The sequence below is a fragment of the Oncorhynchus kisutch genome, linkage group LG14, assembly GCF_002021735.2.
Source record: "Oncorhynchus kisutch isolate 150728-3 linkage group LG14, Okis_V2, whole genome shotgun sequence".
Lineage (NCBI taxonomy): Eukaryota > Metazoa > Chordata > Actinopteri > Salmoniformes > Salmonidae > Oncorhynchus > Oncorhynchus kisutch.
Window position 1 is genome coordinate 30838519 of NC_034187.2, and position 18355 is coordinate 30856873.

The following is an 18355-nucleotide window of genomic DNA, read 5'->3' on the forward strand; positions in this document are numbered from 1 at the left end:
CTTTTTGCTGTGTCGTCACTAGTTACCACAGCCACGGAGCCAAAACACCTCCCACCCCCCCCCTTTTTAAAAACAATTTATCTTATTAAGATTTTATTTTAAACCTAACCAATAACATTAACCACTCTGCTAACATTTTGCTAACCCGAGACTTAAACTAAGACCAAAAAGCACATTATGGTTTTCATGAATTATTACTATATAGCCACTTTGTAGCTGTGCTATCTAGTGGAAACATTTTTTGGTAACCCGGAATCCTGTCGGAGCCTTTTCTTTGACGAATACATATACGACATCTTCCGGTTTAGTTGACGGTGATTGGCTATTTAACCTCTATAGCGTTCCCGCCAAGGTAGCCCGGCTGCGTGCTTGTTCTCCGCGAAGCGCTATTTCGGAAAACAAAGCGACTTGTGTAATATTATCAACGCCATGGCTGATAAAGAAGGTAATTTCATTCAAAAGTGAATAAGCTAGCTACCAAGGTAGGCCAGGGGTTCCCGGCGTATCAATCGTGGAGATAATGAATGTGTAATTGTATACAAAGAAAAGTACCCAGCTAGCTAGCTAGCTAGCTGGCTAGCAAGCAAGCTAAGTGTATTCAAAAGCAAAGCGTTGTTTAATGCCAGAGACACAACTTGTTTGGGGGAGTGAAATGAGTTCGATAACGTTCGCTCAATTTGTCAATACGTTTGTTAACATCGGGGAAACCCTACTCAATGGGCGTTAACTATGAATTAGCTAGCTAACACTTTCTCAATGTTAATAGGGTACCCTCAATCACAACTGTTTCCTTTGAATGGGTTGCTGCTAGTATGAGTTACATTTAAATCTATCTCGATTGACTTTCATTCTGTTTTACAGCAGCGTTTGATGATGCTGTGGAGGAGAGGGTGATAAATGAGGAGTATAAGATATGGAAGAAGAACACACCCTTCCTCTATGACTTGGTGATGACCCACGCCCTGGAGTGGCCCAGCCTCACAGCACAGTGGCTGCCTGATGTCACCAGGTAGGGTTCATTTGGTACTTTCAAGACAACTGGGAACATAGCTAGCCATAGTTGCCATGAATACTTGTGCACAAAACTGCAACGGTATCCTTATATGGACCATGTTGAGTTTCTAATGCCCCTATTACATAAAATAAAATAAAAAGGAAACTGTTGAAATGTATCTGTTTTGGAATACCTTTTCTCTATAATTTTAGACCTGAGGGGAAGGATTTCAGTGTACACAGGCTGGTTCTTGGCACACACACATCAGATGAACAGAATCACCTGGTCATTGCCAGCGTGCAACTGCCCAATGACGACGCACAGTTTGATGCTTCTCACTATGATAGTGAGAAAGGCGGTGAGAGAATGTTTTTGCTACAATTACAACCTTTCTGTGTAAATGTTTTTTAAGGCTTTGGTTCATTAAAAATATTTTACTGGTGGTAATATACATTAGTCCTTTTTGCTGTAACTCACTGAGCTGACTCTCTCGCTCCCTTCAGAGTTTGGAGGCTTTGGCTCAGTCAGCGGTAAGATAGAGATTGAAATTAAGATAAACCATGAGGGAGAGGTGAACAGAGCCCGCCACATGCCCCAGAACCCCTGCATCATCGCCACCAAAACCCCAACCAGTGATGTGCTTGTCTTTGACTACACCAAACATCCCTCCAAACCAGGTGGGTCTGCTTACTGCACATTTAAAGTGTATGGCCAGGAAGTCCAAGTCCTGCTTTAAAAATGTTTGGTAATAATGTGTTTACCTGTGTACTACAGATCCATCTGGAGAGTGCACCCCAGACCTACGTTTGAGGGGACACCAGAAGGAGGGTTACGGTCTCTCCTGGAACCCCAACCTGAGTGGTTGCCTTCTCAGTGCTTCTGATGACCATGTGAGTGACTTAGTACTTGACCCAGAGCAAGTGCTTGAAAACTCTTCCTCCCATGTCTTTCCTTTTCTCACCTTGCTTCCCATCTGTCTGCAGACGATCTGTATGTGGGACATCAGTGCAGTTCCTAAGGAGGGGAAGGTTGTGGACGCGAAGACCATCTTCACTGGACACACAGCCGTTGTGGAGGATGTTTCTTGGCATCTACTGCACGAGTCGCTCTTTGGATCTGTAGCTGACGACCAGAAACTCATGATGTAAGGCTCTATGAGTTAACTCCCCTACAAAATAAAAACTGCCTTTTTGAATGAGCAGCAGCAGTATTGTTTGGTCTTGCTCATTGAACAATAACACTTGGCTACTGTTTACTGTGCAGTTGGGACACGCGATCAAACAATACGTCGAAACCTAGCCATGCTGTGGACGCCCACACTGCAGAGGTCAACTGTCTGTCCTTCAACCCTTACAGCGAGTTCATCCTGGCCTCAGGCTCAGCAGACAAGGTGGGCTGGATCTCTTACTGCTCTCAATTCTTCCAAGATTCTTTCATATTGTAGTTAGTGAAGCAGTAGTGTGGATTTAACGGTTTCTCCCTTTTAAGACTGTTGCTCTTTGGGACCTGAGGAACCTGAAACTGAAGCTGCATTCATTTGAGTCTCACAAAGATGAGATCTTCCAGGTATGTAAAGTCATGAAGTGGACAATTATTCCCTATGAAGTCTGTTTTGCACAAGCTGTGTGTTGAACCATCTATGACTAAGTTGTGTCAACCTCCCTTAAGGTCCAGTGGTCTCCTCATAATGAAACCATCCTTGCCTCCAGTGGCACAGACAGGCGACTCAACGTGTGGGACCTCAGTAAAATCGGAGAGGAGCAGTCGCCAGAGGATGCTGAGGATGGTCCACCTGAACTGCTGTTCATTCACGGTGGTCACACAGCTAAGATCTCAGACTTCTCGTGGAACCCCAACGAGCCCTGGGTCATCTGTTCGGTGTCTGAGGACAACATCATGGAAGTTTGGCAGATGGTAAGACCTTAGGACAGACGGTGCTCTGTCAAACAGTGGGAGGCTATAAAGAATAGTTTGTTCATTTCATGAGGCCTAAGTAACAGGTTTGCAAGGATGGCAGAAGCACTACCTTAGTACTACCAGTATTACCATCTTATTAAAATATGTAGAACTTTTTTATTTTATTATTCGAAGTAACAAGAATGTCTTTCCATTTTCCAGGCTGAGAACATCTACAATGACGAGGACCCAGAGGGAGCAGCAGACACTGAGGTCCAGGCATGAGTGAATCTTGAGTCACACAACAACCCTCCATTGATCACATCCTCAAAACACCTTTTTTTCTTTTTTCTCAATAGGACACAATGTTTAAATATCTTTGAAAAAAGACATGGTGCATAAGAGTGGGTTGTTTTGAATTTTTGTAAGGGGAAACAAATAAATGTAGCGGGGAAACATCTTAAATTATGCTTATTGTGTTAGTAACATTTATACAGTTTAATTTCATAAGAAATTACATAGATTTTCATTCCCTTGACAGCTGTATTGTAGATTTCCCCAATCACCTTTGTATGACTAGTATCCCTGTCTATTGCTTTGTATGCCACATCTGCATCGGATTTCTTTTTGCTGTGTATGTGTATTCATAATAAACATTGTTTTTACAGTAGACCTTCCATGCACAGTGCAGTTTACAGTTAAGACATGCTGATCTCACAGCCAAGGCCAACTATCATAATGTCATTGTTAATGTATTAAGAGCAGTTTAAGTAAAGCAATCACTGACATCATTGGCTAAATGCACAATCAAGGACACTTGCAAACAATACATGTTCGGTCTGGAGGGGTTGTGGATATTCTAGGTGTTTTGTCAACTATCCTGTACTTCCATGGAAAAGTTATGATTCCCCTTCAGCAAATGTCTTGCTTGCTTCAATACAGCCCATGTAATAAAATCACATTGAGACTCCCAGGAATGTTAATTGTACATGTCAGGCAATTGTAAGTAGTACAGGCTTAAAATATTAATTTGCTAAACCTTCATTCCTAAGGGTCAAAAGGATCATCTGCTAGTTCTCTGCATCTCATGGCCAGTAGCATACCACATCCTTCCCCTCAAGTCCCTTCAATTCCTCCAATTGTCTGTTTTGCATTTTTCAACAAAACAAAATGAAGCTTCAGCTTCCTCATGGTCTCTTCAACTGAGTCCAGTCTCCTGATGAGAAATTAGACACGGTTACACCACGCCTTTACTGGCTCGGTATCCTTCCCTGCCTCCGGAGCAGGGCTAGCAGGCACGGTTCATTCCAGCCTTCTACATTCATCATGCTACCGCTGAAGGCACAGTGAGGCTTGTTGGCAGTGAGTGAAGTCATTCACGGCCCTGTGACGGGATGGTCATCTGGCCCGATCCTTCAGGGTGTTTAGCTGGTTGTGCCGGGTCTCCAGAAGCTGGGCTACCTCTGAGACTAGACATGGGCCTGGAGCTCCTCCTGGGGGCAGAAAAAAAGAATTAAAGCAAGTTTCCACTCATGTTAACTCTCAATGACAGGCAGCCGTTAACAGCAATAACAAAGCTGATAACACATGTCAACATAATGAAACGTCACATCAAAGGGATGACAAAAGAAATCACAGGAAAATGCTGAGAAAATGTGAACGCCCATCATACTGTAACCCTTAACTAAAGGGTACATGAACTGCATTCTCACAAAAGCTTACATGCAACGTTGTGGGGTGTCCACTCCACTTTACCTGTGTGACTACTGGGCCATCATACTGTTGTGCAGTCTGTGTTAGCTGGCTCTGAATACAGTCTGGCTGTGACAAATGGCTTACTCTTCACCTGTCCCACCTCTATCTGCAGATGAATATACTCCAACTGGATGCTGGTAAGGACTCTATGTGCCTCTAACAACTGACCTCTCGTAGCCTGCAGCATAGGCTGCTCCAGGTGCAATCGCTCCCATACCAATTAATTCCTCTGACTTTCCAGACGGCCCACCTCTATGCACTCCTCAAAGATCAGCCTCAAACTGTCCATGCTACCCTCCAGCAGGACAAAAGTATGTTCCACCTCAGTTATGCGTGCTTGAACCATATATCCGGCACTGTACATGCTTCTCTCAGAGTGGGTTACTGCTGCCGTTAGGCTGCTCTCCACAGAATGTGCCTCCTACATATACTCCTCTTCAGAGTGCAAGTCCTCTCTAGACTCAACTTCCCTCCCGCTTTGTAGATCCGTCATTGGTGTCTCCATCACCTGTCAAAAGAAGTGGAAGTGGACAAGGATAGGAAGAAGAGGAAAGGGTAAGAGAGAGTTTGTGTTGCACTCACAGATCATTCAGACTGATAAGTCATGGGATCCACAGTGAAATAGCAAGACATGATTCATGGGAGTCGACGCTCTTTCAAAGTCAAGATTAATCTATGACATTGCACAAGAATAGACTGAGAAAAGCACAAGGATCCAGTCAACATTAGAGATCTGTTTGTGTGATTCCACCATCCTATGAGCTTCTATCTAGACATACTGTATATTCCTCTCTTATCACTTCTTCAGTACGTGTCTGTGCTCCTGGTATCCAAGTCGGTCTATTCTTACCTCTATCTGATCATGATATGATATGGCATAGACAGTGACATTCTCAGACACTGTAATATACATGAAGTGTACAGGCAGCTGCATGTCAGAATTTTACCCCATGTGTAATTTCAAATTGGACATGAAAACATCTCCTAAAATCATGTTTAATTCGCTTAGCATATTTGTCAGATAAAGCTATTCTGAACATCGGTTTTATCTTTATAGTTATTTGTAAAGTGAATGAAAAACAGTGCAGACAAAAACAAAGTTAAAAGGTGTGCAGGTGAGCTTTGAAACCCAAGAGGGCTTATATGAAAACCACACCCGAAAAATAACAATATACACTGAGTGTACAAAACGTGAGGAACACTTGCTCTTTCCATGACATAGACTGACCAGGTGAATCCAGGTGAAATATATTATCCCTTCTTGATGTCAACTGTTAAATCCACTTGAATCAGTGTAGATTAAGGACAGGTAAAATAATGATTTTTAAGCCTTGAGACAATTGAGATATGTATTGTGTATGTGTGCCACTCAGACATAATATTTAAGTTCCTTTGAACGGGGTATGGTAGTAGGTGCCAGGCGAACCGGTTTGAGAGTGTCAAGAACGGCAACGCTGCTGGGTTTTTCGCACTGATCAATTTCCCGTGTGTATCAAGAATGGTCCACCCAAAGGGCATCCAACCAACTGCACACAACTGTAGGAAGCATTGGAGTCACATGGGCCAGTATCCCTGTAGAATGCTTTTGACACCTTGCAGAGTCCATGCAACTCAATATTTGGAAGTTGATCCTAATGTTTTGTACACTCAGTGTATATGCTGCATGCACAAGGGTTATAAAAGTGTCACTGGCACCCTCAACTACAGTGGCAAGAAAGAGTATGTGAACCCTTTGGAATTACCTGGGTTTCTGCATAAATGAGTCATCAAATTTGATCTGATCTTCATCTAAGTCACAACAATAGGCAAACATAGTGTTCTTAAACTAATAACACACACATTATTGTATTTTTCTTGTTTATTTTGAATACATAATTTAAACATTCACAGTGTAACTACATTTCAGTTGTTTTCAAATGTTCATTTCAGTTGTTCAGTAGATTGAAGAGAAGCCTATTTGTGCTGATTTATCTGGTCCTTGTATATGTTGTTTTGGTGATAATGAGATTAGATAATTTAATGTACGCCACCTATGATAAATAATTCAATTATCTGATGAAAATAAATCTGACCTTAATCACTCTGATAGCTGTCAAAATAAGAAGTTACACTATATTCATGTGTCAGAAGTATTTGTTATCATGTCAATCTAAAAGTCGTATCTACACACCAACAAGTGATAATGCAATCTTTAATAACATTTTTTTCGTGGGCAATAATAGAGAAGAAGAAAAGAGAACGATAACACGTTATATGAGGGATATTTTCCCCGCCACTAGGCGGGCGGTCCTCAACATCATCGGTAATTCCTTTCATGTCCTCACCTGTGCGCGCACTACAGCCATAGGTTGGACAGCACAGACGCAAGCATTTTGTCAGTTGTTGGAAACAATTGGAGCGTCCGTGTGCAAAACCGATTGCTCTAGTTTGTACAAAACAATTATTGTAGCGTTTCAGCAAAATATCACTAGTCTCCTCCTGTGGCACACTTTGCGGATATGGTTTACCTGGATTTTCAGTCCAGGTTCTGAAAATAAACTTGAGAGGAACGCAGTGGAAACGCTTCAAATGGAAAGCATCTATCAAATCGGGACCTAAAACTTTTTTTCCAAAAGGTAAAACCAATTCCTTTTGAATTCTTTATGTTTCTCATATTTTATGGTCAAAAAGTGTGTGTAGCACTGCTGAATGTCGCTTTTGTGTGATAATGAGCAAAGGAATGTAACTTGGTGTTTTATCTCAGTCTACATTTTTTTTTTTAAAGTTCTGACAATTATCCAACTTGTAAATTCATAACTTTCATCACAGAATAACTTTCTTATTAAATAGTGAGGAAACATAAGATCTCATTGAGGTATCTAGCTTTTAGAATGTGTGTTAGGCTTTCTGAAATATGCTATGATTGGCGGTTGATGGTGCAGCACAGCTAGAGCGCAGACTAGCCTAAAGCCTAAATACATTTGAATTCTACGTTAGGCATAATTGAGCGTTAGGATCAGGAAAGTTTCCCCTTATGACCTCCACAAGCCAGAATGTTGAATACAATTATATTTTAACTTACTTTACCGGTTTTCTGTGTGGTTGGTCCTTTTGCGGGTAGGAATGTGAGACAATATATGCACAGGAAAGTAAAATTACATCAATTTTTCAAAGCACTGGTAGTGTATTCAGATTTCTAGAACAATATAAAAATACAGAAATCTGAATGCGCTGTTATTATACTTTGCTGTGGATATATTGTCTCACATTCCTACCTGCAAAAGGGCCAACCGCACGAACAACCGGTAAAGTAAGGTGGATATATTGTCTCACATTCCTACCTGCAAAAAGGCCAACCGCACGAACAACCGGTAAAGTAAGTTAAAATCTAAATTTATTCAACATTCTGTCTTGTGGAGGTCGTGAGAGGAAACTTAAAACGATCCAAACGTTCATTTATGTCCGACATTGAATTCAATGCCAGGTCTTCAGGCTAAGCACAGAAGAATGTCAATACCCTTACTGTGTACCTATGTTTGTCTTCTGTTGTTGCAGGCCTTTCTTTGTTTTCTGAAATCCATGCTTTTTAATTAAACGTTTATCATACAACCACCTGGCTGTTTCCCCATTGCTGTTGCTCTAAGATGGCAACTCGGTGCGAATGCGCAAATTGAATCTCAACAAGGAAACATTCGGTGGTTGTAGTATAGTATAGATTAAGTATAGATTTAAGCAAAGAAAGGCATGCAACAACAGAGGACAAATGTGTACACAGTAAGGGTTTAAGAATTTAAGTATCGATGCATAACTCAAAGGAGTCTGAGGTTCATTTAAAAAAAAACTTGTCTTCACTCAACTTAGTGGAGGAGTTGATGTACTTGGCTAAGGTACAGCCAACCATTGGCATTTTTAATTCATTTTATTTAACCTTTATTTACCTAGGCAAGTCGGTTAAGAACAAATACTTATTTACAATGATGACCTACCCCGGCCTGACCCGGACGACGCTGGGCCAATTGTGCGCCGACCGATGGGAATTTCGATCACGGCCGGTTGCGATACAGCCTGGAATCGAACCAGGGTCTGTAGTGACGCCTCTAGCACTGAGATGCAGTGCCTTAGATCGCTGTCTCACTCGGGAGCCCAAAGTTAATGTCAGAAGTGGGATGCAGGTTCAGAGGTGGGAACAGGAACAGTTAAACAAACAGGTAGAAAGATATAATCCTAAAAAAGTTTTACTACGGAGGTCTTTGCAATGAAAGGCTAAATCAGTTTTTCTATTAATTATCTGAGCAGTACTCATGGACACTGACAATCTTATGGCACTGGTGATGTTGGTTGGTATGATCTCTCCCAGTAAATGGCCACATGGCAGTCTATTTTATTTCCTTTATCATGAGTGAAGATAACCTGACATTCTCAGTTCCCCAGGGTCTCCTTCTGTTTGTAGACATACTGTCCATGGACTTTGAACTGGAAGCTTAAAGCATAACATTGTCTTGACTGCAGATCAGTTGGGGAATGTATTGGTGTCTTTCCATGGATAGAGGCCTTTTGGAGACAAATTGGCCAGATTTATCAGTCGTGCTAGATGTTGTCACATATGTCAGTTGCTTGTTCTTTCTCATTAATGTTATTATGGACAATTAGAAACTGATAATTAGCAGTAATTACCAGTGTAGTCTGCTAATGAACATTGGTGTATAGTCTCTTTCCTGACCATTTCACACAACCAACCCACCTAACCTCTGCCCCTAATGAGTTCAGCCTGACCTCTACAGAACAGTCTGAACTGTAGTGGAGACAAGATACTTTTGTTTAGGAAGGGTGTGTCCTTTACTGGTGGTGCTTCCTTCTCACCTGGCTGCAAGCCAGGCCATGGCTTGTATCCATGGAGATAACAGGTGCCTTATGTAACCACAGAGCTAGGAGGGGATGCCTCTGCATAGCTAGGTCCCTGACTTTTCCCCCAGGTTGGAACTTGACCATGAAAAACTCAGGACACTAGTAAGAGAGGGGTGAGGGCATGACAGACTGAGGGTGCTAAGAGGAAGAATAGCTCAGTCTCTAGACTGTAGTCAGTGTTGGGAGACCACAGTAACCATTGCAGCAGTGGAGAGAGGGGGCCTGGTCAGTACAGAACTTAGTTTGCAGCAGTGGAAAGAGAACATCCTGCTATTATGATGGGCTGTAGACCTTCTAATCACAGTCTGGAATGGGCGACAGTGTCGTGAGTGTAGTGGAATCAGCAGTGACTCATGTCTGCAGTGTAGTGAGGAGCCTTCTGTGTGTAGACTGAGTGGCAGACAATAGGTTTAATCAGTGGGATTGGCTGAGTTACTCATCTGTCATCAATGAGCCTTTGATCAATATTAATGAGAAATCCAATGAGTTAAAACATTGGCCCTCAATGTGTGTGTCTCATGTTCTCAGTCCGACAGTCCTTGACGGTGCATAAGTATAAGCTTGGGGACTGTGTATTAGTTGTATTAGCCAAATGGGACATACTTTCTTTTAGTTGCCCATTGAAGCCTTCTGAAATATAAAAAAAACATTTACATAGAACATTTGCATCTTTCCACTGCTGGATTAGACTGTTCTCCTGTATTTCTGCATGTCCCATAGAGTTTCCAATAATGTTTCCTAGTCCTCTCAGCATGCTCAGTGTGTGTGTTATTGTGGTCAGGGCACAGAGGGCTTGTTTTAACTGGCGAGAACAGAGGCTTCAGAGATGCCAGTGGCAGGGGAGGATGTACTTTAAGTCTCAGCTGTGTTTTTCCCCCCCCCCAGTAGCTACTGTCACTACTGTCAAAATACTTATTCTCACCTGGTTTTCTTCCAGAAATACAGAGGTCCAGGCTTAGGCCCACAGCAACACTGAGGAGGTCTAGAAACAGGCAGATTCATGTGCCCAGTCATGAGAAAGGAGAACAAGAGAGAGGCTGAAGGAGATTTGGAAAGGGGAGTTCCTCAGCAATTATCAATCTCTCAGGAATGCAGCCTCTACTCTTAGACAAGCTGCTGCATGGCTACAGTGTCCCAAAAGCACTCAGACTTGAACAGATCTGTGCTCGACTCCACATATTTCCCCCTTACAGCAACAATGACCCTGAATGAGAGTAGCAGAGGGGTGGGATTAAAAACCTCATGATCGGTAATAGTTATTACTGAAAACACTGTATACTGAACAAAAATATAAACGCAACATGTAGTGTTCATTTCATGAGCTGAAATAAAAGATCCCTGACATTTTCCATATACACACAAATGCTTTTCTCTCAAATTGTGTTCACAAATTTGTTTACATCCCTGTTAGTGAGCATTTCTCCTTTGCCAAGATAATCCATCCACCTGACAGGTGTGGCATATCAAGAAGCTGATTAAACAGCTTGATCATATACACAGGTGCACCTTGTGCTGAGGACAAAAAAAGGCCACTCTGAAATGTGCAGTTTTGTCACACAACACAATGCCACAGAAGGCTCAAGTTTTAATGGAGCATAAAATTGTTATGCTGACTGCAGGCATGTCCACCAGAGCTGTTGCCAGATAATTGAATGTTCATTTCTCTACCATAAGCCACCAACTTCATTTTAGAGAATTTGGCAGTACGTCCAACTGGCCTCACAACCGCAGACCGTGTGTAACCATGCCAGCCGTGGACCTCCACATCCGGCTTCTTCACCTGCAGGATCTTCTAAGACCAGCCACCCAGACAGCTGATGGAACTGTAGGTTTGCACAACTGAAGCGTTTCTGCAGAAACAGATTCTCTGTATGCTCGTCATCTTCACCTGGGTCTTGACCTGACTGCATTTTGGCGTTGTAACCGACTACAGTGGGCAAATGTTCGATACTGGCACACTGGAGAAGTGTGCTCTTCACAGATAAATCCCAGTTTCAACTGTACCGGGCAGATGGCAGACAGCGTTGTATGGCATCGTCTGGGCGCGTGTTTTGCTGATGTGAACTGCCACCATGGGGTACTATGTTATGGGGTACTATGTTATGGGCAGGCATAAGCTACAGACAACTAACACAATTGCATTTTATCTTTGGCAATTTCAATGTGCAGAGATACTGTGACAAGATCCTGAGGCCCATTGTCTTTCCATTCATTCGCCGCTATCGCCTCATGTTTCAGCATGGTAATGCAAGGATCTGTGCACAATTCCTTGAGGCTGAAAATGTCCCAGTTCTTCCATGGCCTGCATACTCACCAGACATGTCACCCATTGAGCACGTTTGGTATGCTCTGGATCGATGTGTACGACAGCTCTCACCAATATCCAGCAACTTCGCACAGCCAAGAGTGGGACGACATTCCACAGGCCACCATCAACAGCCTGATCAACTCTATGTGAAGGAGATGTATCCCGCTGCATTAGGCAAATGGTGGTCACCAGATGTATTTTTTACAAGTGCTTAAAACTTTAAATTCTGTTACCAGATCGGTAATGGAATTTCCCAAAAATTGTTAACAGAATTTCTGCAATTGAATTGGCTAAAGAGTTAAATCGTAGTAGTCACAAACCACTATTGGGTTCACCAGTTTGGACAATACAGTAGAGTAAAGAATAGTATAGTAAACAGTAGAGCACACTAGAGTTGAGTACACTGTACTGTACTGAAATGGACTCTACTCTACTGTGCTGTACTCTGATGTCCAAATTTGTCAAACATGGATGTCTATGATTTGGTCCGGACCAACCAGATTTGGTCTTGTTTGGGGGAAGAGCTCATTAAAATAATAGTCAGTGTGTAGAATAATACCCAGATATGCAGAGGAGGATATTGCATATTTCTACATTTGTGTACCTATTTAGGATACATCACCATGAAGAGAATGGCATTCACGTCCATAACTATGCATTTCTGCGTAGCACAGATAAGGGACCCATGATTAAATTTAGTCTCCGCTGTTCCGTTACTGGGAGTAAATCCACTTTACTTACTGTAGTTCAATAACCCAATTCTTTCTGCAGACACCATTGAATCTTAATTCGGTCCAAAGATTTGAGTTTTTTTGGAGAACATGGACTCATAATAAATAAAAACTGAGGGAGATTTGACAGAAATTCTGTTAACAAACTTTGCATCTGCACAGTTCTTCCAGTCAATGTGTTTTTGTAACATGTTCTGTGTAAATGAAGTCTTCCTTGTACATAGTTGTATGGTTTGTGAAACTTTTGAAATCAATGGTTTTTGTTTGGCATACATTGTAAGTGAAAAATCTGAGTCTACCATGGAATTGCCCATATGTAACAAAATCTGAGTCTACCGTGGAATTGCCCATATGTAACAAAATCTGAGTCTACTGTGGAATTGCCCATATGTAACAAAATCTGAGTCTACTGTGGAATTGCCCATATGTAACAAAATCTGAGTCTACTGTGGAATTGCCCATATGTAACAAAATCTGTAAAAACAAAAATGTAAAGCAAAGTTACTTTTGTCCTCCAAAAAGGACAAAAGGATGGGCCCAAAAAAAGTACTAATAAAATAACAATGACCCTGATTCACTGTCGATGGCCCTTCTCACTTCATTGGCATGTATTATTGTTGTTGCATTTTCATCACTATTTTTATCACTTTAGCAACAACAAAATGTACGTAAGGGATTTCCTCTCAAGATGAATGTGTAGCTCTATACAGTATTCTTGAAATCCTGGCATTCAGCCTCTCTCTTTGGAAGGCCATTTGTCTTATCGGATGTATTTCAATGTTTCCTCTTTCTACTGTTTTGCACAACAAGTAAATAGGAAGACTAGGAACTGCCCAGAGCCATATGCACAACATAACAAAATGTTTTAGAAACCTCCCCCGCTGTCATTGCTTCATGTGACAATCCTTCGCAGGAAATGGAATTCATTGGCTTATTCCAGTCTTCCCCTATAGTGGTGCCTCACCTACAGCAATGGACATATATAATGAATGCATGCACTTCTCTGGTTTAGAATGTGTATGGTGTTCTAATCGACTGCCTCTCTGTAAAATGCCCTTTACTTGAGTGCTGCTGCTCTCCTTTGTTTGATAACGGCTACAGAATAAAGGAACAACACCCTGATTCATGAAAGAACAGTAAAGCCACTTTCACACTAGTAAAATGTTAACTCTATTATAGCAGCACGTCACATTATTTCACAAAGTGTTCAAAACTGTAGCTTATACTACCCTGGGGAGCCGTTGGGTCGGAGGGGATGCTCTAGGATGACTGGGTATTGAGTCTGACTGGAACTTAAACTTTGCACTGCCACTTTAAATCCTGGAGCCCAGACTCTCATATTAAGGTGAATGTGCTCCTGCTTAAACCAAGCTATACTCACTCTTTAAACAAAGATGTCTTTCACTGCCACACCCTTTTTGACTTGTCCCCACGGGCACATGTACCAGCCTGGTCTGCTTCTTCACTCTGAGTCACTTTTGCAACAACTCCTGTAGTGTAAACTTATTCCAACCCTTACTTACACAATACTTCTGAAAGTATTCACGCCCCTTGACTTTTACAGTGTTTTGTTGTTACAAATTGGGATAAACATTTATTTGTCATTTTGTCAAAGATCTACACTATACTCTAATGTGAAAGTGGAAGAAAAATTCTAACATTTGTTAAAAATAAATACAATCAATAAAATGCTAATATATCTTGATTAGATAAATACATGTTAGAATCACCTTTGGCATCGATTTACAGTTGTAGACTTACCCAGAAAGATTCACAAGAGCTTTCCACACCTGGATTGTGCAACATTTGCCTATTTTCAGAATTCTTCAAGCGCTGTCAATTGGTTGTTGATCATTGCTAGACAACCTTCTTTTCACTGTCAATTAGATTAGTGTTGTGGAGTAACTACAAGGATGTTGATCCATCCTCTGCTTTCTCCTATCACAGCCATTCAACTCTGTAACTGTTTTAAAGTAACCATTGGCCTCATGGTGAAATCCCTGAGTGGTTTCCTTCCTCTCCAGCAACGGAGTTAGGACACCTGTATCTTTAATGACTGGGTGTATTGATACACCATCCAAAGTGTAATTAATAACTTCATCGTGCTCAAAGGGATATTCAATGTCTGAATTTTATTTTATTTTTACCCATCTACCAATAGGTGCCCTTCTTTGCGAGGCATTGGAAAACCTCCCTGGTCTTTGGTTGAATCTGTGTTTGAAATTCTCTGCTCGACCTTACAATTATCTGAATGTGTGGGGTACAGAGATGAGATGGTCATTAGTAAATCATGTTAAATACTATTATTGTGAGGCCATGCAACTTATTGTGACTTATTACTATTTTACTCCTGAATGTTTTTAGGTTTGCCATGACAGGGGTGGAATACCTATTGTCTCAAGACATTTCAGCTTTTCATTCCACATTGATGTTATGGGGTATTGTTTGTCACTGGCCTACACACACTTTTAATTTGAATCCATTTTCAATTCTGCCTGTAACGCAACAAAATGTGTAAAAATGAGCAAATACTTTCTGAAGGCACTGTATAGGTTGTGCTGTTGCATTACACTGGTCTGTATATGTCTGCCATAGCAGATTTGGTTAACCAAACCAAAGTCGCACAAACTGGTCCGCCTTTGCTGTGATACATTTTAACCAGGAAATATACACCCTTCAATAGCTGGATTGGGATACTCGGGGATGAGCTGCACTGCAGATGTTTGATATGTGGCCTGGTTTATATACATAGTGGTGTGTGGGTCTGATGGTTGCTTCAGGCAATGCAGCTTTTCACTGCTTCCCTCCCCAGGCTTCCTCATAAAACTGGAGACCTACAGATCCCATGGAATTGTTGTGGGTCAATGACATACGGTAGTGCAAACTGTCAGGGCCCTCACTGCTCCAGGATTTACAATCACAAGCCGTTCAGTTCTCAAAGAAGGGAGGCAAACACAACATTCTATCCTCTACACTGTCTTGTAGTTACTGATGAGCTATTTTGCTGCTGTTGTCCTGTGTAGGACTGTTCAGTAGACGTTTCTCCTGGCCAATGTGAAAGCACCACGTCTATTGTGAGGGAAAAGTAAACAGCATGTCAGAGCACAGGCCTGCTCCAGCAGGATTGGGCTGGGCTGGAAAACCACAGAGGAGGCTAATGATTGCTCATGTGTGTGGATGCAGGTAAATCAATAGCCACGTATTAATCAATGTTTATCTTAAAGTCTCAAGGAACGTGTGATTTTTGTTCTTAACCCTCTTTTTGTGTGTGTTATTATGTGTGTATCGTTTGCGTCAACACCCAGCCACCATTGAGCTGTGTTTGGTTTGGAGTACTATAATTACAGTGCCAATGAAGCAACTGTGTAATTTTGGCAGGGGCAACTTTGTGTGACAGAGTTTTGGTGTGTCCTGATTCTTAATTTGTGTGTGTGTGTGTGTGTGTGTGTGTGTGTGTGAGAAAGAGGGTCTCTATGGTAACGTCCCGACTAAAGTGTTCACAATAGTCCTAAGTGCTCTGTTGTATACTTAGGCAAACATGTATTTATCTAAGGGTTGGTCATGACTGCACAGCAACAGCATTGTGATTAGATCCACTGGAACAATATACAATGTTGTCATTAATGATCTCTTATGTGCTAATGTGAATGTGGTTTAGACTACTTACTTATAAATGCATAAGCTAGTGGTGCGCGGGTCAGCTGTTCGTTCACCTGCACCCGCCCGCAATTGCTAAGAACCTATCCGCAACCACCTGACCACAGTACCAGTCAAAAGTTTGGACACACCTACTCATTCAAGGGTTTTTCTTCATTTGTACTATTTTCTACATTGTAGAATAATAGTGAACACATCAAAATGATGAAATAACATATGGAATCTGTCGCCAAGGCAGTGCAAAGGGTGGCTACTTTAACTTTTGGTTACTACAAATATTTCATATTTGTGATTCTTCAAAGTAGCCACCCTTTGCCTTGACAGCTTTGCACACTTTTGGCATTCTCTCAACCAGCTTCATGAGGTAGTCACCAGGAATGCATTTCAATTAACAGGTGTGTCTTGTTAAAAGTTAATTTGTGGAATTTATTTCCTTAATGCATTTGAGCCAGTCTGTTTTGTGACAAGGTAGGGGTGGTATACAGAAGATGGTCCTATTTGGTAAAAGATCAAGTCCATATTATGGCTAGAACAGCTCAAATAAGCAAAGAGAAATTACCGTCCATCATTACTTTAAGACATGAATGTTAGTTAATTCGGAAAACGTCAAGAACTTTGAACCAAATTTGAAATGTTTGGTTCCAACTGTCACGACCTGGTCTTAGTATTTTGTGTTTATATATTTATTTGGTCAGGCCAGGGTGTGACATGGGGTTATTTTGTGTTGTGTTGTGGTATTGGGGGTTTTAGTAGGTATTGGGATTGTGGCTGAGTAGGGGTGTCTAGCATAGTCTATGGCTGCCTGAGGCAGTTCTCAATCAGAGTCAGGTGATTCTCGTTGTCTCTGATTGGGAACCATATTTAGGTAGCCTGGAATTCACTGTGTGTTTTGTGGGTGATTGTTCCTGTCTTTGTTTGCACCAGATAGGGCTGTTTCGGTTTTCACATTACGTTTATTGTTTTTGTAAGTTCGTGTTTCTTTTATTTAATAAACATGGATTGCAATAGCACGCTGCATTTTGGTCCGATCATTGCTACACCTCCTCGTCCGAGGAGGAGATAGAAGAAAGCCGTTACACCAACTGCTTTCTTTGTGAGACACGGAGTAGGTGAACGGATGATCTCCGCATTTGTGGTTTCCACCGTGTGGAGGTGCTTTGCTGGTGACACGGTCAGTGATTGATTTTGAATTCAATGCACAATTAACCAGCATGGCTACCACAGCATTCTGCCACGATATCCTGGCCTCCACAATCACTCGACCTCAACCCAATTGAGATGGTTTGGGATGAGTTGGACCGCAGAGTGAAGGAAAAGCAGCCAACAAGTGCGCAGCATATGTGGGAACTCTTTCAAGACTGTTGGAAAAGCATTCCAGGTGATGGAGGTTGAGAGAATGTCAAGAGAATGCCAATCTAAAATATATTTGTAGTAACAAAACACTTTTGGTTACTACAAATATGATGATTCCATATGTGTTATTTCATTAGTTTTATTTATTCACTATTCTATAATGTAGAAAATAGTAAAAAATAAAGAAAAACCCTTGAATGAGTAAGTGTGTCCAGACTTTTGACTGGTACTGTATATGTGAAAATCTGAGGCCCGCCCCTGACCTTCACCCACAAATATAGAAAATGCCCAGTCAGAGAGAGCAGAACCTTTTTTTGACAGGCCATTTTAGATAGACATGTTTCTTCATATAATTTCCAACATTTTGGTAGGCCATTTGTTAGTCAACTTGTCTATAATTGGATACATGCAAATGCAGCTTCTCTTCTGTCATTACTTATTACCATAGAACAAGTATTCCCAAACTGGTGTACGCGTTGTGATTCACTTTATTTTTAAAGAAAGAAATATCTATATTCTGCACATTTTCAAACGTCCATTTATATTTTCCAATGGGGCTTTACATTTGGGCGAGTTTTTTTCTCTCACCTGAGTAGCCTCGTTTCACTGCCAAAAATAACATTTAAACCATCTAGTGTTCAACAAAATAACAACACAATGTCAAATTCAGGTAACCTAGTCTCATAATTAACATCCAATCACATTAACCGTTACTCTCTCGTGGGAATTCCACTAACGGTCTGTATGTAGCCAAACATAGCTGCTGTTCATTCCGTT

At 41.4% G+C, this 18355-nt stretch overlaps 2 protein-coding genes across 4 annotated transcripts in view; both read left to right on the plus strand.

Annotated features, from left to right (window-relative positions):
* Positions 1-315: 315 nt before the first annotated feature.
* Positions 316-3863, plus strand: LOC109903980 (histone-binding protein RBBP4). 2 transcript variants are annotated; one of them, XM_020501026.2, is made up of 10 exons: positions 316-445; positions 862-1009; positions 1207-1352; positions 1498-1671; positions 1769-1884; positions 1978-2138; positions 2258-2384; positions 2483-2560; positions 2663-2908; positions 3113-3863. In XM_020501026.2, exons 1-10 carry the CDS (start codon positions 430-432, stop codon positions 3173-3175), a joined length of 1275 nt encoding a protein of 424 aa, XP_020356615.1. In that variant the 5' UTR covers positions 316-429; the 3' UTR covers positions 3176-3863. The 2 variants fall into 2 exon arrangements, with proteins under 2 accessions (XP_020356615.1, XP_020356616.1); XM_020501027.2 differs by having other exon boundaries at positions 330-445; positions 865-1009.
* Positions 3864-6931: 3068 nt separating this feature from the next.
* Positions 6932-18355, plus strand: part of LOC109903979 (uncharacterized protein KIAA1522 homolog) — a 38646-nt gene continuing 27222 nt past the window's right edge. For both annotated transcript variants that reach the window (XM_020501024.2, XM_020501025.2), the window contains exon 1: positions 6932-7260. The gene's annotated coding sequence lies outside the window, so the exon portion shown is untranslated. The remainder of the gene's footprint in view (positions 7261-18355) is intronic.

Bases quoted from the DNA above. Each gene is read 5' to 3' on its own strand.
- LOC109903980 (XM_020501026.2), top strand. The intron at 1,010-1,206 runs GTAGGGTTCATT...CTATAATTTTAG, and splicing joins TGGCTGCCTGATGTCACCAG to ACCTGAGGGGAAGGATTTCA. The intron at 2,909-3,112 runs GTAAGACCTTAG...TCCATTTTCCAG, and splicing joins TCATGGAAGTTTGGCAGATG to GCTGAGAACATCTACAATGA.